This window comes from Gymnoscopelus microlampas (genome assembly GCF_963454915.1).
Source record: "Gymnoscopelus microlampas genome assembly, chromosome: 20".
Lineage (NCBI taxonomy): Eukaryota > Metazoa > Chordata > Actinopteri > Myctophiformes > Myctophidae > Gymnoscopelus > Gymnoscopelus microlampas.
The window spans coordinates 20,985,001-21,003,602 of NC_139957.1; the positions used below are offsets into that span (position 1 = coordinate 20,985,001).

The following is an 18,602-nucleotide window of genomic DNA, read 5'->3' on the forward strand; positions in this document are numbered from 1 at the left end:
TTTCAGATATGTGCAAATGTACTTGACACAAACAGTAGGTGGCCAGTGACTTTGACCAGTTTCACTTTCAAAACCTTTGCATCATGCATGTCACACAAACAGAATGCGGCACACAATGGTTTTGATAATGTGGATTGTGGAAGTTAAATGGTGGATTTGTGGATAGGACTCTATATGAAAAAACGTGTTACATCAACAAAACGCATCGCATTCTGTTTGTATTCTTTGTGTGACATGCATGATGCAAAGGTTTTGAAAGTGAAACTGGTAAAAGGGCACACCATTTATTTTATTTTATTATTTAAAATGCACACACACACACACACACACACACACACACACACACACACACACACACACACACACACACACACACACACACACACACAGTAATCTTACGATTTGACCATTTTATGTCAAATTGTTGTGTGTGTGGTATTGGAACAAAATGCGTAATGGGGGCACATTGGTGCTAAAATCCACGCTTTCCCTGGACTGCGTTGGAGAGGTTGACCGTTTTCCTGCAGGAAAGGGAAACATGAACTTTCCATTACAGTGCTGAACAGCTGGCCGTGCTGCCCGTCACGTGACCACTGTCTCTGGCCAACAGGAAGAGGCTGACAGGGCAGGGTCAACAGATAGAAGTGACTGGCACACAGTGGAGGCTATATAGCATTACATACCATATCCACAGGGTTTCCCCGTCACGTCACAGAACCAGAACAAATGTGAAGTGACAATTGTTACAATTGCCGCCATCACTGTGATCATGTGAGCTCCAAGATAAACAGGGAAGCTGGAAAATTCCCTGCCTCAAGTACTACGATTTCCCAAGATGCTCTGATTGGTTTTAGACGATTTCCGCGATAACACTCATTATGTGTCCTTTCATTTTTGATATACCACTCAGTATTGCCACTGTCCTATAAAGCATTTACAGGGCATCTTAATTGTCACAAATGTATTGCTGTAATTACCAGACGACCTTGCCTCATTGTAAGATTTAATGAAGGTTTTTTGACCTTGGATCACAGCCAAACCACTAAATAATATGCAAAAAAAATGTCCTTAGAAAGGATGAATGCAAAAATTCAGCTCATGGTTCTTTGATTTTTGATCTTTAAATCCATGTTGGTAGTGCTACTGTATATTAAATGTTGTTTTACTGTATATATTGGGAGTTCAAGGCACCAAGAGCCAAAGCAAATTCCTCATCTACAGTCTTCTGATTTCGAAATGTCTAAAATCTCTCCTTCTCAAAAGATGGACCCAAAAGCCCTCAGTCCAATAAGTTCCAAAACTGAAACCCGTATACTTTCAGCATATAAAGTATACTGTAGAAACACAAACACACATCCTTCAGACACTCACCCAGGCCTTTGAGTGTCCCGATGTGTGAAATCATGAAGTTGCTGATGCTGTGATTAGCCAGAGAGTCCGCCATGCTGCTCAGGGCCGACGCCCCCGCGGCGGTGCCAATCAGATACTCCAAAATCAAGTTCCAGCCAATGAAGAATGCCACGCACTCCCCCACTGTCACGTAGCTGTATGTGTAGGCCGAACCTGTGGTCTTGGGCACACGCACTCCGAACTCCGCGTAACACACTCCTGTGGGGCAGAGGGGAAGTCGACCACATGAAAATGAACACATACACATGCATGCGCGCTAATAATAATAGTAAAATATCAATTAGAACACGCACGCACGCACGCACACACACACACACACACACACACACCAGTGACATCTTTCAACATTCATTTAAAGACCTTGGAGAGAAATCCTCGACTGAGCGCAAGCTAATAATATAATATAAGTGAATGTCATGGCAGACGATAGCAAGGGTTGTCTTATTAAGATAGTATTGAACTATTGCTTCAGTGAACCTGTAATATTATGGCTTTGCCCTTCTAATGTCAGCATGTGTACGCTATTAGAGGGTGCTTAATATAGATCAGGCGCAAGAGGTCTGGCCTGCCTGGAGGTACAGTATATATACAGTAAGGAATTGTAGTCATTTGAATGGCTATTTGATCTAGTAGACTCAAAAGTCTTGCAAGGGGGTGGATATTCTCCCTTACCAAATGTTCATTTGCTTTCGGAGGATCTGAGAGTGAGGAGAGAGAGGAGGCTCCCCAAGCTGGTTATAAAATAGAAAAAGTTTCAGTCTCAGGTACTTCTATTCTATACAACTCAGGCATATTTCTTGCAGTGGAGCAAGGTGCCCTGCTTAATATGGGGGTGTTGACGTGCAGCCCCTCTGGCCAATGAGGCGTCTACCTATTTATGTATTATGTCTATGCTCGCCTCCTCACCCTAAGGCGCAAGGAAAGGACACGAGTAGAGGATGTGAGGAAGTTTGATTGGATCTGGCTAAAGTATGCTTCATAATCTGTCAAATCTGCCAGCTGGAAATGTCTGTCCTTTCCTTATTTACATAGCCTAGTAGGAGATGACAGCATGATTGCTGCCTGACTCAGTTCAGGTGTGCAACTGGGCCACACCACACCAAGCTGGACTTGAGGGGTAGAGGTAAACAGTCTGTTCTAGTTTTCTTTATTGTTTGTTTTCCAATTACATCCCAAATAAGCCCTGCTAGAGATGGATTTATAATAATATACTGTGTGCGACTGCGACTGTGAGTGAAAGCTGTCTTAATTGTTGTGTGATGTTCTCACTTTGCTGAGGGGAATGGTTTGAACCTAGACACAATGGTATATAATGCTGTGACTTTGGTCTGGAGGGAGAGTAGTATGGTTGTGAGCAAGGGGATCCCCAGTTTTGTTCTGCTCGACTTACATTTCAGTTCTCCATCATTAACTGCTGTAAGGTTTATGAATGAGAAATATCTGAACTCAATATCTGGACTGATGGTCATTTTCTTTTTCACTTATCACACTTTACTTCTCCCAGATTGCTCTCTGATATTAGACCAAATCATATCATCATAACATAACCACAACCAAAAATGTATTTCCGGGTGGATAACACGGCAGTGCATTGGGGCAGTATTATTTGTTAACCTTATTTATGATATTGTTTTTGAGTATTAGAAATATATACTTAGTTCTAAATATCCACAGGTTGATAAACTAGACGTAGCTAGTTTATCAAGGACACTTGATCTTATATTGTGTAGATATCCATAGACTCTGATTTGGTCTGTAGAGGGTCCATCTTAACTCATTCAGTGCCGAGCTTATTTATGGAATTTTGGCTCTGAGTGCCACAGCCAAAATTCATTGTAAAAAATATTTTACGGCATATTTTTTCCCAATATTTTTTGAAAATAGCAGATCTACAAGCTCACAACGTGTCGTGATGTGACACATTGTGAGCTTGTTGATCTGCTATTTTCAAAAAGCAGATGTAAAGTGGTCAAACTGAGCCTAGCCCTAGTTGCTTCTTTTGGGCTTGTTTTCATAGACCTGGCCACTTGTTTCTCTTGCAAAATCTGGCAACACACTGATTACCTGTATTACACCCGCAGTAGCCTACTAGGGAGGAAGTGGACAGATGTTGAATGAAGCAGCACACAGAGAAAACCCCAATGCCCCCCCCCCCCCCCCCCCCCTGTAAGAGGCAATGGCGGCGCCCTGGAGAAGGCCAGCAATTACGGTGAATATAATGCGTGTGTGTGTGTGCCCTCCAGCCTCACCGGACAGTATGGAGGCCACGGCGGCGATGATGAAGGACACGATGACTCCCGGACCGGCCATCTCCTTGGCGACCAGCCCGGAGACCACGTACATCCCCGTGCCGACGCAGCTGCCCACGCCCAGCGACACCAGGTCCACGGTGGACAGGACGCGCGCCAGCTTGGTGCCGTGCGCCGACGTGCCCCCCGTGGCCCCCGAGTCCAGCATGGACTCCACCGGCTTGGTCCGCAGGATGCGGGAGGCGAAGGTGTGCCACGCGGCCCCCCACTGGACCCGCCGCAGCTTCTCCACCAGACCGCTCATGGCGATGAGGGGAAACCAAAGGGGTCACGGTCCTCAAAAGGGGAGGAAAAGAGGTCGGCAGATTTCTGAGGAACTCGTCTTCACTGCAGTTTTTTTTCCACTTTTTCAGTTTTTTTCTCACTTTCTTTGTTGTTGGCAGGATTAAAGGATAAAGGAGGTGTTGATCAAAGAGTTGCTCCTTCGCCAGTCCTTGTGCGCACGATGGATGGGTGAGTCTGTGAAGAAGATAAGACCTAGTATATCTCTCTCTCTCTCTCTTTTTTTTGTTTCTCTGGGCGACAGCGTCAGTCTCCCCTTCCGCTGTTATCTCTCTCTCTCTCTCTCTCTCTCTCTGGCTTATTGGAAGTTCGTCTTATTTTTCCTCCACATGGTGAGACAGATGGGTATCTGTGGAAAAAAAGAGTTAATGTTATGACACAATGCTAATCTTTGAGTGCGCATACACGTGTTTGTGTGTGCACACACACACACACACACACACACACACACAGCTAGAGGTCTATTACTGATTCAACCACACAGACAAGGTGTACCTGAATGGAGAGACAGCTAATTAATGGCCCTCTCCCTACAGCCCTGTTGCTATAGTGACCAAGCTCATTAGAGGTGGCAGAAGATGCCCAATCATTTTCATCTTTGTGCGTGTGTGTGTGGTTGTAAGAGAGAGAGAGATTTGATGTAACAATCAGAGGTGGATTTAGCTATGTTTCAAACAAATGAAACAGACTCTAAGCTCCAGGGGGCCGCCCAGGTTTGTTTTGTATTGTTTAGTTTTTCCCCCCAAACAGTGGTCTGTTTGAGTGAAGCAGATTCTGTTCATCAACACTCCATTGTATCATGGTGTCCTTTATGTGCTATTGGTCAGTTTTTATTGACAAGTTAGTAGTCAATAGCTAATATAGCATCACAATCAGTTTAAAAACCTTAACTCTATTTTATTCTTTAGCTATTCAAAATGGCTGATCTACAAGCTTGTACATCTGCCAACTGAATATCTTTTCAGATGGGGACCCGCGGCCTAATACATATTCATTTGGGGATCCTTGACATGAAAACGTTTGAGAACCACTGATCTAAGAAGATCTGCCATTGACTACTTGAACTCGACCAGAATCTTTTACATAATGTTACTGTGGTGGAAACCATGTAACGACTTACTGTGTGTCAGTGTTTTCAATCACATCATTATTGTGTGTGTGTGTGTGTGTGTGTGTGTGTGTGTGTGTGTGTGTGTGTGTGTGTGTGTGTGTGTGTGTGTGTGTTTTAAACATAACAGTATATTCTCTCACATTGTAGACCACATCCACCTCAGAGCTTTTATAAGATGATTTGGATGTTAATGTCATACGCGTACCACAACGACAAGAGCTACTATAACTGGAGGCTATAATACACACACACACACACACACACACACACACACACACACACACACACACACACACACACACACACACACACACACACACACACACACACACACACACACACACACACACACACACACACACACACACACACACAGTACTTGTGTGAAGAGGGTAGGGCTGCTTCTTTCTGCATTTAGCAATTAGCTAAATAGGTTATTTAACCGTTTAGACCCTCTATACTGACCTGTGTTGCACTGTCCACTCTTTTTTTTACCTACACCAAATGCCTTCGCCTGAAGGTGTGCTATTTTTTTTTGTGAATAGGGATGCTGGGCTTCAAGTGGTTAAGACTTTGGACTGTTTATAATTGTCTAAGAGCAGTTAGTCTTCAGTGGGCAGGATCATACTGCATTTTTAACAAAAGCCCTTTATGAGTAAAATGACAGTATAATCCCTAATTAACACCCACACAAGTCTTAAATAAATAAATACAGGCAAGCACTTGCATTCCTCACCCACATAGATATCTGGACACGGCCAAAGACACACACAGTCAGTCAACAGCGGTCAATAACGTCTGATGAGCGCGTAGAGCAAGGAATGGAACCGTGATGAAGGGAAGAGGAGGCAGGCATGAGGAGAATAAGAGAAAATCTGTTTCTCATTAGGAGCAGCGTACATTGATCCTCTGGTTGCTGTGAGACAGGATGATATATACAACGTGCGCGTGTGTGTACGTGCACACGCGTGTGTTTTTATGTTCATTGCGTGTATTTTCATAACATTGCTGTTGGGCGGAATCCTTGCATAACCAAAAATTAAACTTTTCAGGAAATGGAAGTTATTTGTAGTAGTTATTAATAGCCACAAGTTAATACTTTTCATTGGTTAAATATTTATAAAACCCACAGACAGACTCAACGACTTTCACTGTCAAAATCAGAAATAGCTAAAAGTGCAGATCTACAAGCTCACAACGCATTGCATTGCGATGCGATACGCTGTGAGCTTGTAGATCAGCTATTCCTGCTACTTTTGCATGACCCACTTGTAGCATAAAGTAGGCCAGCAATTTGTGAGAAAAAAATATAAGGATACAACGTTTTTGCCCGCCAGCGACTGTGTGTGTGTGTGTGTGTGTGTGTGTGTGTGTGTGTGTGTGTGTGTGTGTGTGTGTGTGTGTGTGTGTGTGTGTGTGTGTGTGTGTGTGTGTGTGTGTGTGTGTGTGTGTGTGTGTGTGTGTGTGTGTGTGTGTGTGTGTGTGTGTGTTCTGTGTTGTTAGTGTGAGTGCGCATGTGTCTCTGTGTGTGTAGCATTCTAAGACATACCTTGCCTGGTATAATTGCCGACATCGAGGTCTAGACACGTATCCAATCACTCTCAAAACAAAGGAGCAAACAGGAGGGGTGATTGGAACCTTGTTCGTTATTGCATGTGCCTTTGTTTATGTTGCTTGGCACAAATACGCACGTACACACACACACACACACACACACACACACACACACACACACACACACACACACACACACACACACACACACACACACACACACACACACACACACACATATAATGACAGACACACACACAATCACATTTTCACACCTTCCATACATTTCTATGTTGTAAATCAAATACACAGCGGTATACCGTTTTTATTTCTTCTAAAGAACTGTTACACTTATTATTCTCTGGCAATTTTTCTTGATGGTCGCCACCTGACCCCCGTGGAGAGAGTGGACAATATGTTGTCTGAACAGTCTGGCCAACAAACCTGGACCACCAAAGCACTGTGGTACAGTAGCAGCTGTTGCAGCTACTGCAAATCCTTGAAAATTGTCTTTAAATTGTCCAGAATAGCAGCTCTCACTGCTTTGATTTAAAGGTCTGTTTCATTAGAAAAATAAAAAACCCTCTGAAATGTGGCGCCCCTTCACTTTTCCTGAGAGCAGAAGGAGCTGCCTCTAAAAGAGGATGAAATAAGCATTTGTCAATAATAAGTCAACCAATATTGATAAAGTACCCCCATCGATAAAGTTTCTTATCTTATTATCTCTACTTATCTTATTGTCACTGTCGGGCAGTTACTTTTCAGGAAATGGGGAGAAAAAAAGAGAAATTCCACTGGACTCAAAGTAGTTATTATTAAGTCACAAGCTATTAATACTTTTCATTTCTTAAATATTCATAAAACCTACAGACAGACTTAACCACTTTCAACCTGATGTCCCTAAATTGGACATGTCATTATAGGTGACCCCCCCCCCCCCAAAGTTTTCCATAAATAGCAGATCTACAGTATAAGCTATATATGTGAGCTTTTAGAATAATAAAATAGGGCATTCATTTATGAAAAAACATAAAGAGATGAAACGTGGAGATGCAATGTCTGCCTGACAGCAACGTTATACTATATATATATATATTATAAAGATTGTCACAAATAACATGATACTGATCTCATGCCCACATGGGTGGGTCTTTTTTAGACTGACGGGGTCAGTACAGGGGGGCATAGAGATATCTGCATTCAGTACCGTGATGTAACAGAGCTGTCTTTTATGAGGGACCGGGCCAAAATATCGTCCATTATTTGTAATTACATATGCAGCTGATGTGTCCCCATTTTCATCGCTTTCAACCTGGTATCCCTATTTTGAGCATGTCATTACAGGTGATGAGGATGGTTAACCTTTTACCCGAAAGTTAAAATACAAATCGTGCTTTTGCAAAGGATCCTTAATACAGTGGCAGCGCTATCTTACACAACACCTCTGTCTTGCCTCTGGCCTCCTTTAATATTGTAGCAGACACTGCAGGCTACTTTTTCAAGTTCAGTAGTGTTTACTGTGCCCTAGACCCAACATGGTGCACACCAACTGCTCTTCCTTCCCCATAAATCGCTAAGGTTTTGTTATCCCAGCAGTCTTAAATGTAAAAGCCATGCTATCATGCATTAAAATCTCTCTGTGTCCACCCGCTGCCACAGTTCCTGTGCCTCTAGTCACAGACAATAATACAAAATATAAATTGTGTTGTTACATGCAGCATGCGCAGTGGGACTGTTATGCTGGCTACATCATAACAAATAAAAATGCCTGCTGGCTCCGGAATTATTGAACAGACAGGCTCATGCAATAAATTTGGACTTCCAAACCAACATCCGCGGAATTAATTATATTACTTTCATGGGAATTCCTTAAAAGAGTCATATAGAGCCTAGATATGGAGCCTACTAGTTAAAGGCTGCTGGCAAACACAATTTGCAGTACTTCAGTACAGTACTTTCACTTGAATCCTCTCTATTTAAATTCTTTACAACTGAAACCGCTAGTTGAGCCAGATGTCACACAGATGACACAATAACCACCTACTATAACACAGGCACTGATCCTGACGTCAATAAGAGTAAACAAACACCAGCCATTATTTGCTCTGCTGGAGTCTTCTTGTCTAGGATCAATAATTGACCCCCAACGCCCCCCAACCCCCCCCCCCACACCACCCCTGAGTTGACCCCTCCCCCCAAACATCGTCATCATCACTATCATTGATGCCATTGCCATAAGCATCCTCTCGTTAGCATGTTTTCAGATAAGCTAGTTTGCCAGAGCATCCACTCCACTGCCTAATCAGCCGTGACTAAGCCAAAGTCTGTTTGAATTACTCAATGAATCGCCTGATTGAGCTCTCGTTGCCTTTACGAGCTGTTGTGTCTTCATAAAAATAAAGTGCCCTCGCTGATTCAGTCAAAACCAACCTGGCAACCGTCCCTGGCCCTGTTTCTGAGTGGGTCACAGACAGAAGAGGAAGTAGCTAAGTCATCATTGTATCCTAGGAGAACGCCTGAGTCAGGGAAATTTATCTCTGCTGATGGACTCTGTATCCCTCTGCCTTTCTCTCCATAGGCATGTCTCACTTTTTTGTTGGTCTCTAACTCTCTTAGCTAAACACCTCTCTGTCTCTCCATCTCTCTGTGTGCCTCCGTCTCATTCTGTCTCGGTCTGTCTATCTTTCTTTCTCGTTTGCTTCTCGTCTGGGACAAGTGTCCTGTTGTTAATGAGCACATGGACCATGGCAAAAACAACTAGACTGGTTGGACGTCTGACAGCTTTGACAAGACTTGTCTCTCCGTCTGCGTCCTACTGTGGAGAAGCACTGCTGCTCTTACTGTATGTCTGTCTGTTTGCCCTCTTGACTGTCTTAATAGCCAGGGCTTCTGACTGCCATTCTGGCGATTCTGCATGCTGTGTCTGTTTACACCTAGCTGCCAATCAATCTGCATTTGCTGTAAGTCTGTCCACTGTCTCATCTTAGTGTTTTAATCAGTGAAGAGGAGGGAAGAATGAAGCACTGCTGGTGCTGTCTCAAAGTACAAGCAGAAGCATCAACGTATCCCTGGGGAAGGTTACATAACCGTGAGAGAGGGAGTGGGAGAGGGAAAGGGAGGTAGATAGAGAGAGAGAGGGAGAGAGAGAGGTATAAGAGATAGTGTGAGTCTGTGCCTAAGCATTGGCTCACTTGGGTGACACAGTTCCGCTCCGCCGCTTGGCAGGGTAAAGATTTATGAGCACCGGAGCAGCCCCTGTACCAGCCTCCATGCACACTGCACACACCAGGCCCTGGTACAGACGGCTGTAATACAACATCCAGACAATAGTCGACTCTACCCTGATACAGAAGAACATACAGTAAATGCAGTTAGCTCACTCATAGGCGGAAGCAGAAGCAGCAGTAACAGATCTTCACTTACACAAGTATGATTCATACACTATCCTCACGTTGAATTAAGTTTGAATTAATTCACTTTCGGCAAGCTTTAGTGACGTGTTTTTACTTTCAAATATAGTTCATCTACTTAAATGGGTCCCAGTAAAGAGATCATTTAAAACCTTATGACGTCTCAGACTCAATTTGACAGCTGGCAGGCCGGCAAAGTTACAGACTGGTTGGTAGACTGACTGTCTGATTCCCTGGTTGACTGGACATTGGGGGCAAATTACTGACTGGCTGACTGAGTCACTGGCTGGGGGCCGGGCCAGTTGCATCACTAAATCAAGTTTAATAAATTAGATTTGGAATATAGTTCTTAAAAAGTATAAATAAATGGCAGGCTAACTGGATAGCTGTGTGAGGAATTTAGAAAAAGAAAAGGGAAAAACAGCGCCCTCTGCAGTTTTTTACCTTTGCATTTGACTCTGGGGGGAGTGATTAAATAGACCGGCGATGACTGGAAACCGGTGTTTGGTCTCTGCCCTCAGCCCTCCACTTCCGGTGATGCTCCTATGTTTTCATTCCCACTAACAATATTTCTCCACGGAACACTAACACCATTTCTCCCAAAGAAGATGGATCGTTTTGGTTATACGCCCACTTGTTTCTATGATGAAAGAACAAGTTAAAATATAACTAACTTTCGGCTCCGAGGACGCTATTGTTAAATGAGTTTGGGTTTGTTTCCAGTGGGAAGCGAGCGCACAGATGTAAATCCCGCCCACTACATTTGATTGGGTAAAGCGCGGCCTGCTTCCTGATCTGAAGGCACGGTTACTTGTAGGCCAAGGCTCACACGTTCTGAACGGGGCTCTCGACAGATTCAGTAGCGCAGCTCTGAATCTGTTCTTGAGAGATTACTAATAACCTGACTCCCTTGATATCTTTCTATCACGTTTTATAGTGTTTCTGAGGCTGATGCACGTTGGGTTAGAGTTTAGATTTTGATGTAACTGAGGCATCCCTCCTCATGGTTAACTGGATGCTTAGCCATGTGTTCAGCATCCCTGTCTCAGATACTCTCAGAGGCAGACACTAATGAGAGGTGGAAGGTATGAACACAACACCATCACAAACCTCTGTTTTCCTCCATCGGTTCGGTGGCTGATGTGATGTTCTGTTTAGGTGACTCACTGACTGGCTGACTGGTTTCATGGATGACTGGCTGGAGCATTGTCTACATATACCAGGCTAACTGTCAGGCTTGCTGACTGGCCCTCCATCCCTCCATCCCTCCCTCCCTCCTTCCTTCCTTCCTTCCTTCCTTCCTGATAGGATGAAGTTTAAATCATACCGGGCTACATTGTGGATTTGAGGGATACGTGACCGAGCTTAAAAGATTAGGCGAGACTAATGAGCCACCTTGTCTTGATTACTTCAGTCTTTCCTACATTTGCTAGTTGGCTGATATGGTACTAACCGTTTGATTTACCAGCCTGCCACACCCCTGTTACGCTAGGTTGCAGAGTTGTACTGTAAAGCTTAAAACACAGTGGACTTTCTTTATAGATTGAACTTACATTGAGACCAGGCCTAATATCAATCTTACAAACTGGCTGCTGGAGTGTTTCCACACTTCATAAAGACACACAATATCCCAGCAGCTGGCGGCCTCACTGTCTAGCCACATCCCTCAAACACTGTGAAATATGGCTAATAATGGAGATGGTCTGTTATGCCAACAGTTGCTGGAAGAAAAAAAGGTTCCCCTTTACAGTTTCGTGCCCACAATGTTATCTCAATCGATCGCCACTGGCCATATTGTCCATCTACTTCAGAATTCACCCGTGTATCACAGCCTTAAAAACCCCTATCTACCCAACCTTTAGTACCAGATGTGTCTAAATGGTTTGTGTCTATCTGTTATGTGTTTAGCCTGGCTCGGGGGGATATATTCCTCTCACTGTTGACCCGAGACTCTCTTCTCTCTCTCATTCTCAGCCCTTCTTCCTCTTCTCTCTATTTTCACCATTACTTCTGTCCACCCTTCTTCTTCTTCTTCTTCTTCTTCTTTCATAGCCAAGACAATAGAGACTGTCACAACAGTTTGTGAAGTAGTTACTGGGTTGTGATGCTTTGCAGACAGCAGCAGATGGACTATACCTTTTCACTGATTACCTTCAACCTGTCTCCTCCCTATCCACCGCTTATATTCAGTATTCTCACTTGTTCTCTCTGTTCAGTCTTATATATATATATATATATATATATATATATATATATGGGGGGGGGGGGGGGGGGGGGTTGAAGCAAAGGAGCTGCGTGTGTGTTGGTGTGGAGGAGATGGGCAGAGTGCAATGGCGGCGCAAGCCAGCGCATGCTGCCGCACGTTACACCAGAAATGGTGCCTGGAGAAAATGGTGACCAAAAAAAAAGTTTTGAAAAAAAGGAAAAAACGCCCGCAGCGGCTGGCAGCTGTTGTGGTGATGAGGTCGTGCGCACGGTAAACGGTACGAAGCTGCCTCCCCTTCCGTTTTGTCCGACATTTGGTGAGTAGAATTAATTATGTTGCGCGGTGGAAAAGCTGTAGTGAGCAGTGAGATGTCCCCTACGCGAGGCGTAAATTCAGCGCGGCCGCCGTGGCGACTCAGTTGCCGACATGTGGTCTGGCGGTGCGTTGTTTATTCGATAACAGAGCTGTGGGGTGTCGCACCCAGGGTGCGGAAGTTGCTCGCCATTTATATAGTTAGATATATATATATATATATATATATATATATATATATATATATATATATATATATATATATATATATATATATATATATATATATATACAAACAAACACACACACACACACACACACACACACACACACACACACACACACACACACACACACACACACACACACACACACACACACACACACACACACACACACACACACACACACACACACACACAGTACCACATACTGTACATCAGCGATGGAGGAAGGAAGTACGAGATTATTTTTACTTGACTAAAGGTAGCAATGCCACAAAAGTAAAAGTATTTGCATCAAAATGTACTTACAGTGACAAACATAAAAGTAGTCATTATGCAGAATTGGCCATTTCACAATCTGATTATTGGATTGCAGTTAGTAATGCATTGATGTGTTCATGAATTTAATGTTGTAGCTGGTAAAGATGGGATTCTAATTACCGTATGTGCTGCTCGGTAGCTTAACCTATACTAATACATCATCATTTATTAGTTAACCCATCTGGACGCATCTGTGTCATTTTTAGATTTCTTTAGGCTATTCAAAAATAGCAGATATACAAGCTCATAGCGCGGCACGAGTGCCTCGCTATGAGCTTGTAGATCTGCTATTTTGTAAAATCGTTCGCTTGAGCCTACTCAGCGCCGTCCGAGTTATGTACCGATAGGCACAGAATCGTAAATCATGTTGTGGGGACTCTGCTTCCGGGTAGGGCAGTATCTCTTGATTACACCCAATCAATGGTCTGATGAGACGTGGGTAGGTCAGTATCTCGCCTACTTAGACCATTCAATCGTCTGATAAAACGTGATAATGTCCCATTCAGTGCATTGATAGCATCGAAGCCGGTGTCTGTACAGCCCTTTAGTAAACACAAAATGCATTTTCAGGTCAGGATATCAATTTCATCCAATCAGGAGAGAGAACTCATACGGGATGCAGGATTAGCAAGTGAAATTGGAAGTGATGACTCAAAGAAGTGAGCAGACAGATTTGAAAGGGGAACACTATAAAAGTTGATAAATGGGTACTCTCCCCTGATTGGCTGAAATTGGCAACCCACCTGAAAATGTGCTGTCTGTTTATTAAAGTGCTGGAGAGATGGGGAGACCCCTGTTACTGAACAAACACTCCACTGATTACTATGCTATCAGAATATAGAGCTTTAACTTTTTTAACTAAACGTTTAGTTTTAACCCGAAAAATATAACTTACCCAACTATTATTAATACAGGTTAAACATTACACTCAAAATATTACCCTGCCGCCTCTTACTGTACGTACACTTGACCGCAGAAAGATACAATCACACCATGAGAGGACAGAGAAAGAGATACTCCAGGCAGAGTATGTGCAGTAGCAGCTTAAACAGATAAACCTATCTTTATAGTCTACCTGGAGGTCCTGTAAGCACATGTACACTCACACATTCATAATAGAGATTAGATTACATTGAAATGATAATGAAGCCCACACACACACACACACACACACACACACACACACACACACACACACACACACACACACACACACACACACACACACACACAAGCCCTCCAGTCATTTCCTCTCTATGGTTCCACTCTCTGACTCACCTCTCCACCCTCTCTCTGTATCTGTTTGTATGTCATCCTCTCTCTCTCTCTCTCTCTCTCTCTCTCTCTCTCTCTCTCTCTCTCTCTCTCTCTCTCTCTCTCTCTCTCTCTCTCTCTCCATCCTGTTTTCCTCTCTCTCTCACTCACTCACTCACTCTCTCTCTCTCTCTCTCTCACATCCTCTCTTTCTCTTGTCTCTCTTTGTGCAGCTGTTGGCCCAATGAGCCAATGAGAAAAAGGGTGTGTGCTGTTGACATAGATAAAGATCATAATTGTGTGCGTGTGTGCGTGCGTGCGTATGTAGCTGATTGTATTAGTCTTTATACGCAGGCAGGTTGACTGACGTCAGTGCAGACAGAGTAGATGTGGAGAGAAGTTAATGTCGCATCCACACCACCACCCCACCATTCATGAACTGTGTGTGTGTGTGTGTGTGTGTGTGTGTGTGTGTGTGTGTGTGTGTGTGTGTGTGTGTGTGTGTGTGTGTGTGTGTGTGTGTGTGTGTGTGTGTGTGTGTGTGTGTGTGGAGACCGTGTTGGTGTGTGTGTGTGTGTGTGTGTGTGTGTGTGTGTGTGTGTGTGTGTGTGTGTGTGTGTGTGTGTGTGTGTGTGTGTGTGTGTGTGTGTGTGTGTGTGTGTGTGTGTTCGTTCAGTATGAATTAAGCTTAGCTAATGACACCAGCTGAACACATGCAGGCCACGATGTGAGTAATCATCCCACACAGTTTGGGGTCACTCCACACACACACACACACACACACACGCGCGCGCGTAAGCACACGTGTATGCACAAACGGCACACACATACATACACACGCGCACGCACGCACTATAACCCTGCAATGTTATAAATATGTTGTCTGATCTGAGCAAACCCAATAGCCAGAGAGATGGAATAAAGGATGGTCATGATGAACACTTCTGTTAGGGGATACGTTTCTTGCTCAGGGACACTTCCACACTTAGACATGGGTGGGCCGGGAGGTCATCCGTAAACTTCTGATTACTAGACAGCCTCTCCACTCACTAAGCCGCCCAAACCCTGAGTTACTGCCCTTTTCTCTCTCTCTCTCTCTCTCTCTCTCTCTCTCTCTCTCTCTCTCTCTCTCTCTCTCTCTCTCTCTCTCTCTAGCCACGTTTTCACTACAGTGCCAGAATTTTTCCAGCAAAATAATTAGCATAACTTGCTGGAATCGCAATGGGAGAGGCCGTTTTCACATGCCCTCCTTGGCAGCAAAAGTTCTGGTATTGCCTTTAGTGGTGGAGTTGGCAGATCTGTTCCTAGTTAGCCTAAAATCCGTCCAAAACGACATGAAAATACCTTGAAATGTCAACTTCTTCGTCTTTATTTTTTAAATGGCCACTTATAAAATCATATAGTTAAGCTATTTGTTGATACTTGTCGTGGCCGCCCAAAGAAAGTGAAAGTGGACAGGTTTTCCTTTTTTTCTCTCTTGCATGCGGCGTGCATTATGTGACTCTCTCTCTCTCTATCTCTCCCTCATCCCATTATGATTTGAGCTGGCACACGCAGCCATTTCTTGCATGAACTCCCAGTACTTTGATTTCTAGCGTTTTCACTGCAGGATTTTTTAAATTCCGGCAGTACATTCCGGAAGAATTACTAGGTAGCTTGCCGTAACATTTTGGACGCCAAACTTCCGCCACACAAGATCATCTCTCTCTCTCTCTCACCACTGCACTGTGTACTGATCTCTGAGCATGATGCAGATCTGGAGGTTATTTGTTAGTCTGTATCTAGAAGACATATACAGAGAGTTAGTTGAGTTGGCAAACTGGCAAATACAGTATGGCTGGGCAATATTTCGATAAATCGATGTCGTGACATGAGACTCGCATTGTCTGGCATCATACACAATACGATATTAACGTCACAATATCGGTATTTAAGATATTGTGATATTTGATATTGCCTACTGTAGGTCTGCAACACATTATTCATCACCATCGTCACCTTCAACTTCAAATTCTCTTATTCTCCTTCTCATTCTTTCTTCAATTGAACTCACAGAGTGTATAAATGGAACCAAAGGGACCTATAATGGTGCATGCTACCCAGTGTTGCCAGATTCTGTGAGAGAAACAAGCAACCAGGTCTAGGAAAACCAGCCCAAAACCAGCCCAAAAGAAGCGACTATGGGCAACATGAGCACTTTAACATATACATCAGCTATTTGAAAATAGCAGATCTACAAGCTCACAACGCGTCGCGATGCGACGCGTTGTGAGCTTGTAGATCGGCTATTTTCCATTAAATCTTGCAGGGAAATTATAATAAGCAGATCTGGCAACCCTGATGCTACCATTCATTTTCAATGGAAACCGGCGACATGAAGATACAAAGATACATCCGACGTTTGTAGCTGTATAGCTCTAGCAACAAAGATACAAAGCTACAATTGAGCTGGGTTCAACTTCCAGATACAAAGATACAAAACTGCAACTGTAGCTCCGATGTCCACACGTTTGATGACGTCAGCGACCGCGTTGAGCAACACAGATACAAAGCAACCCAGCGACAAAGATGCAGTGTATTCTTGTATCTTTGTATCTCTTAATCTGCCCGTGTGAACGCACCATTTAGGGTCAAGGATTATACCGTTCTTACTTTGTCTTCTTCTCCTTGTTTTTCACCTTCTTGTGTTTGTCTTTGTCTTTGACAATATCGACACCCATTGTTCTGTGTTAATGTCTTCAGTATTGATTCTAGTCAGTCCCAGCTCCTCAATGTCTGTGGACTGGACACACAGCAAGAGCCTCAGTGCTAATTGAATTAGGTCAGTTTTTATGCTCTCAGAGTTGAATTAGCACTGAGGATTTTACTGTGGGGCCGATATCAATGTGCCATTTCTCATTAATTTTGAGACAAAGAAAAGAGTTTGCACTAGCTTCACATCGTTATTTTGATAAGTAGTGTGCCACAACACACAGGAGGAAAAAGGTAGGGGTGTCACGATTCACTTACCTCACGATTCGATTCAAAATCGATTCCTAGGGTGCCGATTCGATTAAAATTGCGATTCTGCGATTAATTGATATTCGATTCGATTCTGCGATTTATTGCGATTTTCTAGGGTGCCGATTCGATTAAAATTGCGATTCTGCGATTTATTGCGATTTTCTAGGGTGCCGATTCGATTAAAATTGCGATTCTGCGATTAATTGATATTCGATTCTGCGATTTATTGCGATTTTATAAAAAAAAAAAAAAAATTTAAAAAAAAAAAAAAAAAAAAAAAATTAAAAAAAAATTAAAAAAATCGATTTTAATATTTTGAATCGATTTTTAAAATCGTGGCATTAAGAATCGCGATTTATTCATGAATCGATTTTTTTTGACAGCCCTAGAAAAAGGGAGATGTTTTTCATACCTTGATCAGCTGTATTGTCACCTCCATTTATATTAGGGCTGTCACAATTATCACATAATCGCCTGATTGCAATTATTTGTGATAATCACAATTATATATTTGCACAATCGTCATAATCGTTTCCATGATGAAAAATGCTCATACACTGTGAAACATTTTCAAAATGTAGTGATGCGATGCGTTCAATGTTTTTAAAGATTTTTTAAAGTACAAACTACAAAGTTATATGTCAGTGATTTCTTTGTATGTTTAATCACAATTAGTTGTACAACAATTAATGATCAAGTAAAATGTCATGATGGTGACAGCCCTATACCGTCATTATGAGCCTGTTCACAAGGCCTCACTGCTGTTTTTGTCATTTCTGTTTGTTTGGTATTTGCAAACAGCTATTGGGGAAATTGGAAGAGGTCCAGAGTTAATGGTGAAATTGGAGCACACAGGGACTAATGAATAAAGAGTTTACACAGAAAGTGCCATAGATTCATTTGGAGAAAGACACATAAACCAACAACACCATGACCTGACATTGATCACTTAAACAATGCCACAATAGATGATTCAGTCTTTTAAAAAGGCCTTTTGTCAAACAGAGAATCAAGCTATCCACTGTCTACCAGTGTACCAGTTATCTAAGAAGATCAGGTCTCACACTATTGTCAAATGTTGAAGATCATTTTGAGGAAAAGCTCTCAAAATAGACTGAATTAAAAAGAGGAGAATCAACGTATTTGATTTCTGTCATCTTTAACACATAATATACACCTGTTGAGTATTGATCACGGTCACGTTTC

General features: G+C 42.9%; 1 protein-coding gene across 1 annotated transcript in view; it reads right to left on the reverse strand.

Annotated features, from left to right (window-relative positions):
* The window catches only part of slc7a14a (solute carrier family 7 member 14a), a 32,405-nt gene that overhangs the window by 12,117 nt on the left and 1,686 nt on the right, over positions 1-18,602 (reverse strand). The window contains exons 2-3 of the mRNA XM_084044784.1: positions 3,660-4,350; positions 1,372-1,608 (exon numbers count right to left, since the gene is read on the reverse strand). Of these exons, the coding sequence (XP_083900910.1) occupies positions 1,372-1,608; positions 3,660-3,963 (541 nt within the window). The 5' untranslated portion in view covers positions 3,964-4,350. The remainder of the gene's footprint in view (positions 1-1,371; positions 1,609-3,659; positions 4,351-18,602) is intronic.